This window comes from Syngnathoides biaculeatus, chromosome 3 (genome assembly GCF_019802595.1).
Source record: "Syngnathoides biaculeatus isolate LvHL_M chromosome 3, ASM1980259v1, whole genome shotgun sequence".
Taxonomy (NCBI): domain Eukaryota; kingdom Metazoa; phylum Chordata; class Actinopteri; order Syngnathiformes; family Syngnathidae; genus Syngnathoides; species Syngnathoides biaculeatus.
In genome coordinates this window covers 39,988,275-40,003,189 of record NC_084642.1, presented here as the reverse complement: position 1 = coordinate 40,003,189, position 14,915 = coordinate 39,988,275, and the positions used below count along the sequence as shown (strand labels likewise).

At 43.9% G+C, this 14,915-nt stretch overlaps 1 protein-coding gene across 1 annotated transcript in view; it reads right to left on the bottom strand.

The window, feature by feature from the left end:
- The window catches only part of LOC133498671 (CD82 antigen-like), a 70,965-nt gene that overhangs the window by 27,493 nt on the left and 28,557 nt on the right, over window positions 1-14,915 (bottom strand). The window contains 2 exon segments of the mRNA XM_061815841.1: window positions 1,973-2,045; window positions 8,407-8,479. Coding sequence (XP_061671825.1) covers window positions 1,973-2,045; window positions 8,407-8,469 — 136 coding nt within the window. The 5' untranslated portion in view covers window positions 8,470-8,479.

Sequence of the window (14,915 nt, the reverse complement as noted above, 5' to 3'; positions counted from 1 at the left end):
TGACGAGACAAATGTCGTCATCTCCTCCAAGACAACAACACTCTCTCTCACACACTGTATTGTGCACAGTCTGTGTCTGTGTGTATGTATGCACATAATCTTCATTGGCTCTTTTTCTACAGTATATTGCCATATTCTACAGTCCACACTATTAAAAGCGCACTAATGTAAGCATTTCTAACAAATGAGATCTAGCAAAGTTATGGTGAATCATGTGGTAATGCTACCAACTTTCTTCGTTTGTCATGAAGGGATTATACAGTAGAAAAACTGACCACAGCAAAAAGACACACTGCAGTCAGATGGCACACACAAGTGCAATATAATCATAACATTACATCACAAGGGCGGTACAAGTTGTGCTTTGTTGCTAATTTTAAAATAGGAGGTAAACCAGAGTGGGAATGGTTATTTTTAGAGACAGATATCGAAGAATGGAAACTTTCTATGGTTTTCATGTGTGTACGTTAAATAGAACCTGGATGATTAAAAAAAAAGATTCTGTCAGACATGTTTGATGTGGGAGTTCTGTATGACACTACAAGTCACAATAAAACATTGTGTTCTGTGAAATTATTTCAGTGGTAAACATTTTTATTATCATTGGGTAAGATGGAAGGTCTGGATAAATGTGTAAAAAAAACAAAAAACTAAAGTGTTTTTTATTTTCCATTTTGTATTATAAATATTCAACGATACTGTAACATTCCAAGACCCGAGAGCCAGACCTTGTCTTGTTTTCATCCTGTTAATCTGGGCTCCATTTGTATTGGCATATTTTTATATACAGTATATATATGAAGATTTCAGACGCAAATGCAGATACATCCATTTTTGTTGTTTCTGTAGATTTTTTGATTTATATATTATATAAATTGAAACAACAAAAATGGATACATCTACTTTTGGGTCTGAACTCCAAATATGACATCTCATTGGAACAGTGAAAATCATAACGTGGAAGAATATATTATTTTAGTTGTTCGATTATTTAGTATTGGGCGGCACGGTCAATCAGCTGGTAAAGCATTGGCCTCACAATTCACATTCACAAAAGGACCCTGATTCGATCCTGGCCCTGCCTGTATGGAGTTTGCATGTTCTCCCCGTGCCTGCGTGCGTTTTCTCCGGGTACTCCGGTTTCCTCCCACATCCCAAAAACATGCGACCTTAATTGGACACTCTAAATTGCCCGTAGGTGTGAATGTGAGTGTGGCTGTTTGTCTCAATGTGCCCTGCAATTGGCTGGCAATGAGTTCAGGGTGTACCCCGCCTCCTGCCCGTTGACAGCTGGGATAGGCTCCAGCACTCCCCGCAACCCTAATGATAAGCGCCAAAAGAAAATGTATTTCTAAGCGTTGTGCCCCTTTGAACCTTGCACTGTGTTTGTCTGAGCTTTCTCAGTAATGTTGCACTTTGACGTTAAATAATCCAAATACTGAAAACACGGTCAATCAGCTGGTAAAGCGCTGGCCTCACAGTTCTGAGGACCCGGGTTCGATCTGGCCCTGTCTGTATGGAGTTTGCATGTACTCCCTGTACCTGCGTGGGCACACCAGTTTCCTCTCACATCCCAAAAACATGTAACATTAACTGGACACTAAATTGCCCCTAGGTGTGATTATGAGTCTGCCCTGCGATTGGCTGGCAACCAGTTCAGGGTGTAGTCCCGCCTCCTGCCCATTGACAGCTGGGATAGGCTCCAGCACTCCCCGTGACCCTTGTGAGGATAAGCGGCAAAGAAAATGGATGAATGGATAATCAAAATATTGACTTTGGATACTGACCATGAACTGCTTGCTGACTCAAGTACATTTCACCCACACACACACACACACACAAAACAAATTAACCTTTTGAATCAACTTTCGAATATGGTACTTTATTTTAAATGAAGATAAACGAGTCATTCAGTTTCACTATGACTTGAGCCTGTTTCTCTGAAAAAAAAATATTTTAATTTGGGACTTACTGAAAACAACGATGAAGCTCTGATTGTCCAGGATGAGCCACAAGCCAAACCCCATGATGATAGCCCCAAGAAGCTTAAAGAGGAAAATAGCATTAGTCAGGCATATGAGTTGAACATGTGCGGCAAGTGGAGATGTAACCCATCAATTGATTGTTCACGTCTGTTGGAATATTCGATCAAATATAGTAGCTATCGCGAAGAAATCAGAAATAATTTCAACCTATTCCAAGATGAACTGTCATTCTCATTTTTTTCCTGATTTTTGTTGAGAGGCAGGTTACTCCGTGGTCCGGTCACCAGTCAGTCACAGAGCAGTTTAACCCTCTGTTGACCCATGTTACATTTTTGCACATGGTACATTAGGGCCCCTTTTCCAGTTTACCGACTTGGCATTTGCCAAGCTGGTCATAATTTCAGATAACCTGGAACCCTGCTTGGTTAACAGAGAGATAAACAGACTATACCCACATTTACACTTTTGGAAAATCAATCCACGCATCAATTTTCTGAGCTGCTTATTCTCACAATGAAAATGTAGTTTTAAATTAATCTAAAATGCATCTTTGAGAGATGTGAGATGAAGCCTGGGTAAGCAGAGAAAACCTACACAAATGCCACACAACAGGGATAGAAGCAAGATTTAAGCCTGACAATTTCCTGCCCAAATTATATTCCTTTTTTTTTTTTTTTAAATACCAGGTACTTGTCCTCTTGGGGTTGTGCTCCACTCTGTTGTTGCCCACAAAGCGGGCATGGGGGATACTTATTGCCACCCGGCTCGGCGCCTGTATGCTGGGCTTCTGGAGTTCAGTGAGGCCATGGAAAAAGACTTCCGGACAGCTTGGAGAAAATTTTAGTCCACCGTCTGGAATCTCAGGAGGGCGAAGCAGTGCACCATCAACAATGTGTTTAATGGGGATGGAGCGGTGCTGACCTCAACTCGGGACATTGTCAGTCAGTGGGGAAAATACTTAAAACACCTCCTCAATTCTACAGACATGCCTTACCATGAAGAGGCAGAGTTCTTTGAGGTGGGCTTTCCTATTTTTCAGGTTGAGGTTATCGAGGAGGTAAAAAGCTCCTTGGTAGCAAGGCTCCAGGAGTGAAGCTACTGCCCCTGCGACCTGACTTCAGATAAGCGGTAGAAGATGGATGGCTGGATAATTAACCCCTCCCACATAAACAAATTTTATCAAATTAAAACACTATTTAGAGACACAAACTTATTTTAATATACAAAATGGTAAGCTGAAACTTTACTGTATGCTACTGTTTTTCCCATTTAAAAAAAACATTTGAAAAGCGGACTGGCAACTTTCCGATGGAGAATTATTGCATTATGATTATAGTAAGTTGGTTTACTGTAAAACAACAGTGGAGATCTACAGTACAGTAAGGACTTGCCCGACAAATACTTTGCACACAAAAATCTACACAATAGTGGGAGGAACAAACAATGAACTGCGATACACAAAGAAAATTGATGAATGCAGCCCTATGGGGGCACAAACCAGTGCAATCTGTAGGCCGGTCCCAAGCCCGGATAAATGCAGAGGGTTGCGTCAGGAAGGGCATCCGGCGTAAAAAGTGTGCCAAACAAATATGAGCGTTCATCTAAAGAATCCCATACCAGATCGGTCGTGACCCGGGTTAACAACGCCCGCCCCCGGCACTGCTTAACCTGCAGGGCGTCGGTGGAAATTCAGTTACTGTGGGTCGAAGACAAAGAAGAGGAGGAAACCGGATCCAGCATCAGAAGAAAAAGAGGAATGCACAGAGCCTACAACTGAGTGTAGGGACTTTGAATGTTGGGACTATGACAGGAAAAGCTCAGGAGTTGGTTGACATGATGATTAGGAGAAAGGTTGATATTCTGTGCATCCAAGAGAGCAGGTGGAAAGGTAGTGAGGCTAGAAGTTTGGGAGCAGGGTTTAAATTATTCTACCACGGAGTAGATGGGAGGAGAAATGGAGTAGGGGTTATTTTAAAGGAAGAGCTGGCTAAGAAGATTAGTGAAGAAGACGTGGGACACTGAGAGGACTGAGGAGAGGCAAAAGGAGTACATCGAGATGCGACATAGGACAAAGGTAGAGGTGGCAAAGGCTAAACAAGAGGCATATGAAGACATGTACACCAGGTTGGACACGAAAGAAGGAGAAAAGGATCTCTATAGGTTGGCCAGACAGAGGGATAGAGATGGGAAGGATGTGCAGAAGGTTAGGGTGATTAAGAGTAGAGATGGAAATGTGTTGACTGGTGCCGGTAGTGTGCTAAATAGATGGAAAGAATACTTTGAGAAGTTGATGAATGAAGAAAATGAGAGAGAAGGAAGAGTTGAAGAGGCAAGAGTGAAGGACCAGGAAGTGGAAATGATTACTAAGGGGGAAGTCAGAAAGGCACTACAAAGGATGAAAAATGGAAAGGCAGTTGGTCCTGATGACATACCGGTAGAGGTATGGAAGCAATTTGGAGAGATGGCTGTGGAGTTTTTGACCAACTTATTCAACAGAATACTAGCGGGTGAAAAGATGCCTGAAGAATGGAGGAAAAGTGTTCAAGTTTTTAAGAACAAAGGGGATATTCAGAGCTGTGGGAATTATAGAGGAATAAAGTTGATGAGCCACACAATGAAGTTATGGGAAAGAGTAGTGGAGGCTAGACTCAGGACAGAAGTAAGTATCTGCGAGCAACAGTATGGTTTCATGCCTAGAATGAGTACCACAGATGCATTATTTGCCTTGAGGATGCTCGTGGAAAAGTACAGAGAAGGTCAGAAGGAGCTACATTGTGTCTTTGTGGATCTAGAGAAAGCCTATGACAGAGTACCAAGAGAGGAACTGTGGTACTGCATGCGTAAGTCTGGTGTGGCAGAGAAGTATGTTAAAATAGTACAGGACATGTATGATGGCAGCAGAACAATGGTGAGGTGTGCCTTAGGTGTGACAGAGGAATTTAAGGTGGAGGTGGGACTGTATCAGGGATCAGCTCTGAGCCCCTTCCTGTTTGCAGCGGTAATGGATCGGCTTACAGATGAGGTTAGACTGGAATCCCCTTGGACCATGATGTTCGCAGATGATATTGTGATATGCAGTGAAAGCAGGGATCATGCAGAGGAACAATTAGAAAGCTGGAGACATGCACTGGAAAGGAGAGGAATGAAGATTAGCCGAAGTAAAACAGAATATATGTGCGTGAATGAGAAAAGTGGAGGGGGAAGAGTGAGGCTACAGGGAGAAGAGATAGCGAGGGTGGACGACTTCAAATACTTGGGGTCAACAATACAGAGCAATGGAAAGTGGTCAGGAAGTGAAGAAACGGGTCCAAGCAGGTTGGAACAGCTGGCGAAAGGTGTCTGGTGTGTTATGTGACAGAAGAGTCTCTGCTAGGATGAAGGGCAAAGTTTACAAAACAGTGGTGAGGCCGGCCATGATGTACGGATTAGAAACGGTGGCACTGAAGAAACAACAGGAAGCTGAACTGGAGGTGGTAGAAATGAAGATGTTGAGGTTCTCGCTCGGAGTGAGCAGGTTGGATAGGATTAGAAATGAGCTCATTAGAGGGACAGCCAAAGCTGGATGTTTTGGAGACAAGATTCGAGAGAGCAGACTTCGATGGTTTGGACATGTTCAGAGGCGAGAGAGTGAGTATATTGGTAGAAGGATGCTGAGGATGAGCTCCCAGGCAAAAGAGCGAGAGGAAGACCAAAGAGAAGGTTTATAGATGTGGTGAGGGAAGACATGAGGGCAGTTGGGGTTAGAGAGGAAGATGCAGGAGATAGGCTAAGATGGCAAAAGATGACACGCTGTGGCGAACCCTAACGGGACAAGCCGAAAGGAAAAGAAGAAGAAGAAGACACAAAGAAAATTGATGGACAGCTGCTTATGAAAGCAAAGGGACGATTGTGTTCAATTGTTGGACAACTTCTTCGTCTTTTCTTTTCGGCTTGTCCCATCAGGGGTCGCCACAGCGTGTCATGTTTGTCCATCTAAGCCAATCTCGTGCATCTTCCTCTCGAACACCCACTGTCCTCATGTCTTCCCTCACAACATCCATCAACCTTTTCTTTGGTCTTCCTCTCACTATTTTGCCTGGCAGCTCCATCCTCAGCACCCTTCTACCAAAATACTCACTCTCTAGCCTCTGGACATGTCCAAATCCTCGACGTCTGCTCTCTAAAACCTTGTCTCTAAAACATCCAACTTTGGCTGTCCCTCTCATTAGCTCATTTCTAATCCTATCCAATCTGCTCATTCCAAGCGAGAACCTCAACATCTTCAATTCTGCCACCTCCAGCTCTGCTTCCTGTTGTCTCTTCAGTGCCACCATCTCAAATCCGTACATCTCGCTCGGGCCTCACCACTGTTTTATAAACGTTGTCCTTCATCGTAGCAGAGGCTCTTCTGTCACATAACACACCAGACACCTTCAGCCAGCTGTTCCAATTTTCCTGGACTCGCTTCTTCACTACCTTGCCACACTCACTATTGCTCTTGATTGTGGACCCCAAGTATTGGAATTTTTCCACCCTTCCTATCTCTTCTCCCTGTTGCCTCACTCTTCCCTCTCCACCCCTCTCATTCACGCACATATATTCTGTTTTACTTCGGCTAATCTTAATTCCTCTCCTTTCCAGTGCATGCCTCCTTCTTTCTAATTGTTCCTCCACCTGCTCCCTGCCTCTTTTTTAGCCTTCGCCATCTCTACCTTTGCCCTACGACACATCTCAACGTATTCCGTTCCCCTCTCCTCAGTCCTTCACTGTCCCACTTCTTTGCTAATCTCTTTTTGATTTCCTCTATTTTGGGGTTCCACAACCAGGTCTTTTTCTCACCTTTCCTACCAGAAGACACAGTAAGTACTCTCCTGCCTGTCTCTCTGATCACCTTGGCTGTAGTAGTCCAGTCATCTGGGAGCTCTTCCTGTCCATCAAGAGCCTGTCTCACGTCTCTCCGGAATGCCACACAGCATTCTTCCTTTCTCAGCTTCCACCACCGGGTTCTCTGCTCTACCTTTGTCTTCTTAATTGATAGTCATCCTCCACACCACCATCCTGTGTTGTCGAGCTACACTCTCACCTACCACTACTTTACAGTCAGTAACCTCCTTCATTACATCATCTGCACAGAATATAATCCACCTGCGTGCTTCTACCTTTGCTCTTCTACGTCACTATATGTTCCTGCCTCTTCTGGGAAAAAAAAAGTTTGCACTCCTGCCATTCCCATCCTTTTTGCAAAGTCCACCACTAGCCGTCCCTCAAAGTTAAAAGTTCCTTTCCTGGATTCTATACTTACCCATCACTTTTTCATCACCCCTGTTTTCTTCACCAACATGTCAATTATAATCTGCACAATCACAACTCACTCTCTGTCTGTGATGCTCAGAAAAACTTCTAGTTCCTTCCAGAATTTCTCTTTCAGCTCTCAGTCCCATCCTACCTGTGGGGCATAGCCGCTAATCACATTATACATAATCCCCTCACTTTCAAACTTCAGCCTTATTACTCTATCTAATACTCTTTTCACCTCCAAGACGTTCTTAGCCAGCTCTTCCTCTTCCTCTTTCCATCTACTTTAAGGTAATATAATTTAAACCCTGCTCCTAAACTTCTAGCATTACTACCTTTCCACCTGGTCTCTTGGATGCACAATATATAACCCTTTCTCCTAATCATCATGTCAACCAACTCCTGACCTTTTCCTGTCCTTGTCCCAACATTCAAAGTCGCTACATTCAGTTGTAGCTTCTGTGCCTTCCTCTTCTTCTTCTGTTGACTAATTGTTGGACAAGTGATTTTATAAAAAGTGTTCAATAAAATAATTCTTGCAATATCTCAGTTACTAAAACAATTCAATTTACTATTTCAGATTTTTGCAAGACAAAAAGTAGATGCATATTATTAGCTTTGATGGGTCACATATAATAAAATAAGGGGCCAGATCTGGCCCTCATTCCTTGAGTTTGACACCTGTGGCCTAGGAGCATTTAACTGTAAGTGAACAGAAAGAATATTCACTATCACAGAACCAATATCAATAAATCAACAAATTATAAAAATCATGCTGTCTTTATTCAAGACTATTGTTGCTCTGCCTTGTTAAACTCCAGTAGAAGAAAGAATTCGGGCCAAAAATGTCAAAAACATTTATTTGAAAACCTCTTTTTACGTCCGGGTATGTTTTGGCACTTTTCAATTAGCAGTTAAATAGGTAGACAGTTATGGAAGTTATTAAGAAAGCATGACGTATTTTTCCTGTTTTTCCTGATTACTGTAAATTACATTCTCAGGAAGTATTAGCTAGTTTGTAGAATAATACTTAGCAGTTCATTTACTGTCGATCTATTGATACAGCGATTTAGACATCACTGTTTACATTTGTGGTAATTGTGTCTCCATCAATGCATCCTGTGAAATTTGAAAAAATAATACTCACAAAGAAAATAAGGTTGAAGAGGAACAGGAAGTATTTGGTCCACGTAACGCAGCCCTTCCCCATGATGCTTTATCTGTAAAGAGAAGAGAAGGGGGCGTAAGTATGAAAATGTGGCCCAACATTGGCTTTTTGATAAAGAGTACAGAGCAGTGTGGAAAACCCTGCACTGATAAATACAAGCGCATTCTCTCTATGACCTTATCTGCACTAGTCATGGTATTCATGTAAAATAGTTGTAAAATGAATTTGAGAGGGCTTGTTACACTTGCAGTAGACATGCAGGATGATAAATCCTTACACCAGGGTCGCTCAATGAGTCGATCCCAATTGAGTGAAGGCAGTTTTTATTGATCGCGTGACCAAGTGACGAATAAAAAGTCAGCCCATCATCCATTTTGTTGCTTAATTCAAATGTGGTTAATACGTTGATTGCATTGCGTCGATTGACTTTGGTTTGACCAATCCTGGCCTTTTCTGACATGTGACTGTGCATGTCCACATTATAGCAAGGTTGCGAATTTGCCTCCAATTCATGTGTCTTGCTTTTTTTCATGAATGTGATGGAGACAAGACACTTTTGCGCATGCGTTCTTTGGAGTACCATAATTACGTCACAGTCTTCTCTATCTGAAAAATTCTAATGCTGTTGCAATTTATGTTGCGTTTTATGGAACCCTATGGGGGCAAATAAACTGACACGTGGGCGTGTCTCGGGAGCGGATCAGTTCCAACTGCCGCGTGAGCATGAGTCCGTAACGAGTCCGTCGAAACTGACACGTGGGCGTGTCTCGGGAGCGGGTCAGTTCCAACTGCCGCGTGAGCTCTGCTCGGAACAGCCAAAACTTCGACGTGGGAACGACGAGGAGGCGGATCAGTTTCCACCGCTACGTGCGCTTGACGAGGCGGCGGGTCCGTTCCCACTGCAACGTGCACTTGGCGAGGTGGCGGGTTCGTTCCCACTGCAGCGTGAATCTGCGTCAGCAGCGAGTCCGTCGCCGTTGCAACATTAGCTTAGCTCGGTTGGTTCGCCAGTCCTTGCCGGACCTGGGCCGTGAGAGCCGCCAATTCGATCAGGGATACGGAAGTACTCGAACGGGGCATGAAGCTCAATGATCTGGCGCGGACCAGTCGTCATCGGGGTCATATAAATACACGGGATAATCAGCCCGCGTGAGGCTCAGGTGTGCGCCTCCCAATCAGCGCAACCGCGCGGGCACCCGCACAGCCCGGGCTGGAGCGGCAGGATCATTACATTTATGAAAGTTTCACTTTACGAAACGACTTCCAGAACGGATTTATTTCGTAAGACGACGCACCAATATATATACGACTAACAGTTTGAGGAGGGCCTCTCCATGTTCTGATATGTCTGTGCATCAGTACAGAAATGAAGGTGTCAGGGGCATGCCCATGCCACTGGCCCGGGCACAGCTGCTTACAGCAGCAGCTTTGCCTTGTCCAGGCTAAGTAGACCATGTATTTAAGCCTCACGTGTGTCTACCTTAGTTTGCCAGATTATTGTACCTTTATGTCACGTTCCCGCTGTCCCATGTTCATGTCTTTGATCCCTCCCTTGTTGACGACCTTGCCTCTTCCCCTCATGATGGACCAGGGGTCACCAACGCGGTGCCCGTGGGCGAATGGTAGCCCGCGAGGACCATATAAGGCGCCCAACGAGGTATGTTCTAAATCAGGGGTGTCCAAACTTTTTGCAAAGAGGGCCAGATTTGGTAAGGTGAAAATGTGTGGGGGCCGACTATTTACCCTGACATTCTTTGAACCATTAACATTAAATACAAATTAACTTTTTGGGATTTTTTTTTAATTTAATTACAAATGGCATACTTTTACTTTTACATTTTTTTTTACATTTAGGTTTTTACCGAAATCACAAACCACAAAAAATTAAGAAAACTATAAAGGATATCTAAGTTCATGTGAAACATTACATATTATTCACTATTATATGCTCACTGTAGGAAAAGTGCTGAAAACAAAACAATGATCACTGCATATTCAAACTGATTTTGACCATCACAAAAAAATTAATTAACTGAGATTTAAGAATTTATTCAACTCAGAGGACTTAACAAAGGTCTTGCCTGCACTAATGTGAAGGGTGATACTGGGATCTTGACTGCAGTATGTAGTCCATGTCTGGCTCAAGAGCAGTGGTTTTGATGCGCAAGACGTCACGCAGGTGAGAGTCACTCAGTCTCGTCCTCATGCGGCTCTTGTTAATGTTCATAACGGAGAATGTCTTCTCGCACATGTATGTGGAGCCAAACAAGCTCAGCATTTTCTTAGCAAATGTCCGAATTGCTTGGAACCTGCCTTCATCCAGCTGGCGGTAGAAGTTGACAAGAGGGAGCTGTTGGTGCCGACTGCGATGCTCGGCGTCACACTGCAGCTCAATGAGCTCCAGTTGCAGGTGGTCTGGAGCGTCTTCAGGGTCCACGGAGAAAGGAGAGGAAAAAAGCGTGATCTCCTTTTCAATAGCTGCAAAGTCCCGAAAGCGATGCTGAAACTCCTCAACCAGAGATGAGATGTCTGCTGCATACTTTGTCATTTGCGCACTGATATTGATCTGTGGGAAACTGGTCACAATTTCCTGCAGCGACGGGAATGTGCGGTATTGGGCTGCGCCTGTGACATGTGTCTTTGGAAAAGTAGCAGCTTGGTCGCGAAAGGCTTTGATGTGTGAATACAGTTGGCTTACCACTGCATTTTGCCCTTCAAGGCTTGTGTTCAGCGCATTCAGATGTCGCGTTATGTCAACTAAAAATCCCAAATCAGCCAGCCAAACAGGATCATTTAATTGTGGCATGGGTTGTCCCTTTTTAGTCAAGAATTGTCCAATTTCCCCTCCCTGAGAGAGAAGAAGCGCTGCAGCGCAGACCCCCGACTGAGCCACCTTACGTCGGTGTGATACAAAACATCTCCGTATTCAGCCTGGATGTCGAGAAGAAACTGTTTGAAACTGGCGGTGGCACAGCGCTTTGGAGCGAATATAATAATAGTCTTTATCACCGGTTTCATAACATTATCATATTTCATATATTTGGCACAGAGAACTTCTTGATGAATAATACAGTGGAGTTTAATAGCGCTGCCTCCTTCTTCGTGACTTTGTTACAGACAAGGCTGACTTTCCATCTCCGCTCGCCAGCCATGGCAGGTGCGCCGTCCGTAATAATCCCGGTGACTTTATTCCACTGTAGTTTCATGTCATCTACGGTGGAACAAACAGAAACAAATAAATCCGTTCCTCTTGTTTGGCCCTTCAGACTCTGGAGGTCCAGAAGCTCTTCACTCACGTTCATGTCATTGTCCACTCCTCTTAAAAAGATCAGTAACTGAGCGGTGTCGGACGCATCCGTGCTTTCATCGCACGCTAACGAGAAAAAGTCAAACTCAGTTCCTTTGCCTCTAACTGTCTCTTAATATCTAATGAAACGTCTTCAATTCTCCGTACCACAGTATTACGAGCCAGGCAAATATTGGCAAACTCTTGCTTCTTCTCGCGGGACAAATTTTCTCAACCATTTTCATTACACAGTCTTTAATAAATTCACCCTCAGTGAAAGGTTTGCAGTGCTTTGCAATCAGCGTTGCCACTTCGTAGCTTGCCTTTGTGGCATTTTCATTTGACTCACGGACTCTTGTGAAAAAGCTTTGCTGTGCCGTTAAAACAGCTTCCAGTTGCTTCACTTTTTCACCGCGTTTGTTCCCAGTTAGCTTGTCGTCTAGCAGCATGTTTCGTCTGTAGTGCCCCTTGATGTTGAATTCCTTGAAAACAGCCACAGTCTCTTGGCAAATTAGGCAGACACAGTTGTTTCGTATTTCAGTGAAAAAATACTCAAATTTCCACTTGTCCTGGAAGCGGCGGCCCTCGCGGTCAACTTTCCTTTTTTTGTTTACAGACGCCATGTTAGAAATGGGCTGGGCTGAAACGATCACGCAAGGTCAAGGGTCACGGCGGCCAGAGTGCGGCCACAGGGCTACTGCCATCTTCTGGTGAAATGAAAAATAGCTTTTTGTACACATGTATTTTATACTGTGGTCAACAGTGCTGGCGGGCCGCATATTATTGATTTCATGATAGAGGCCGCGGGCCGGTCAAAATTTGTCCACGGGCCGCAATTGGCCCGGGGGCCGGACTTTGGACATGCCTGTTCTAAATATACCATAGACCACAAATTGTTACTATTATTTGTGCTTTAAATTCTGAAACTGACTTGTTTACGTGGTTTAAAATTTTAAAATACATGTAACGTCATTTACTACAATAAATGTACGTGTAATGAACAGAGTCTGAAATTTGCGTAGCCTTTCATACAATCAGTGCTCACAAAGTAGCCCTCAGCCTCAAAAAGGTTGCTGAGCCCTGGTATGGACTATCAATTGGATAAAAACTCTCCGCAAACTGTACCAGTTCTCAAGAGTCATGCATTCTGGGTCCAACCCCGTGAATCTGTTCCTGACAGGTGGACCAACTAACAATGGTTTCGGGTTGGGCAATATGGACCAGACTTGTATACAAGGTTCCCTCGCTGCTTTGTGCTTCACTTTTTGCAGCTTCAGTGGTTGGCGTTTTTTTTAAAACCCCACTCAAAAAAAAAAAGCCAGATCGGCATACAGTATTGCGGGAAGACGCGTTGATACAAGGCACGTGATTTGTCCCCGGCGAGACATCATCCAATGAGAGTATGTGTGGATTTATCCGACCGATTGGTTGCACATCATCAAAGCCCCACCTAGTAACTACTGTTCCACCCTTTCCACCATTTTCTATGCTTTTGTCTGTCTGCATGATATCCTCTCGTGTTCACAATGCCACCAAAGCACTGTGTTGACGTGGAGCCCAAGACGAGGAAGATGATGACGATCAGCGAAAAAGTAAAACTTTTGGATCTGATCAAAGATGGCAGAAGTTAAGTTTTTGTCATGCGCCATTATCGCGTGAATGAATCCACGGTGCACTACAAAAACACCAGAACATTTAAAATATGTAAACAGTATTTGTACTTTCTATCTTCTTCTTCTTTTCCTTTCAGCTTGTCCCGTTAGGGGTCGCCACAGCATATCATCTTTTTCCATCTTACCCTGTCTCCTGCATCTTCCTCTCTAACCCCAACTGCCCTCATGTCTTCCCTCACCACATCCATCAACCTTCTCTTTGGTCTTCCTCTCACTCTTTTGCCTGGCAGCTCCATCCTCAGCACCCTTCCACCAATATACTCACTCTCTCGCCTTGGAACATGTCCAAACCATCGAAGTCTGCTCTCTCTCTCGAACATCCAACTTTGGCTGTCCCTCTAATGAGCTCATTTCTAATCCTTTCCAACCTGCTCACTCCGAGCGAGAACCTCAACATCTTAATTTCTGCTACCTCCAGTTCTGCTTCCTGTTGCACCCGTGCAATCCATTTTTCATGATTAACTGGGTCTTTTTGAAAAGTATGAAGAGTGAATCCATTTTTACCTTTCACCTCAATGAGGTTAATGTAGTGTCTGAATCTCCATTTGGCAAATACCGTCTTCCCTCCAGAATCTGCATGAGTCCTCCTCACTCGCCATCTCTCATTATCCGCCGTAAACACCCACCACTACGGATGCACGTTAAACACCAGCCCACTTAATTTCTCTGATTGGCTGAAGACATAATCTTACTATACCTTAGCAATCATCATTGCTTGGGCGATTATCTCACCCTCCTCTCCCTTGTCACTCTGCAACACTCACGCACACATGACAAGACATACACTTGAGCCTGAGTTTTATGTATGTTGTCGAAGTCGGATGACAGCTTTTATGTTTTTTAATGGGCAGCTTCAGTAACGTGCAGTAACGGGGTGTTGATAACGGTAACAGGGTTATACTGACTAACTAATTAGTTAGATTATCCGTTACTGAAAAAAGTTATGGCGTGAGTAATTTATGTAAACGCCGTTATTCCCGTCACTGAGAATGAAGCTATTACTCCCATATTACAGTTTCTGAAATAACACCAGGACAAACATCTTATCTTCTGGAGACATGTCCTGTGGTCTGATGAAATTAAAATGCAGCTGTTTGGCTGTAATGACCAATATTACATCTTGGGGGAAAAGGGTTAAGCTTGAGGACCTGATAACACCATAGCAACTGTGAAGCATACAGGTGGCACCATCATGATGTGGGGCTGTTTTGCTGCAAGAGGAACTGTGCTTCATTAAATAGACAGCATCACAAAGAGAGATTATCTGCAGCCCGTTGGGCACCACATTATTGTGCTCTCAGTCAGCCGGTCCCAAGCCCGGATAAATGCAGAGGGTTACGTCAGGAAGGGCATCCGGCGTAAAACATATGAGCATTCATCGTATGAATTATACTACAGTTAGGTCGTGGCCCGGGGTTCCTACACCTGCACCGGAAATGTTAATCTATAAGGCGTAGGTAGAAATTCAGATAATGTAGGTCGAAGACAAAAAAAGAGGGGGAAAGCGGCTTCGTCGGAAGAAGAAGAAG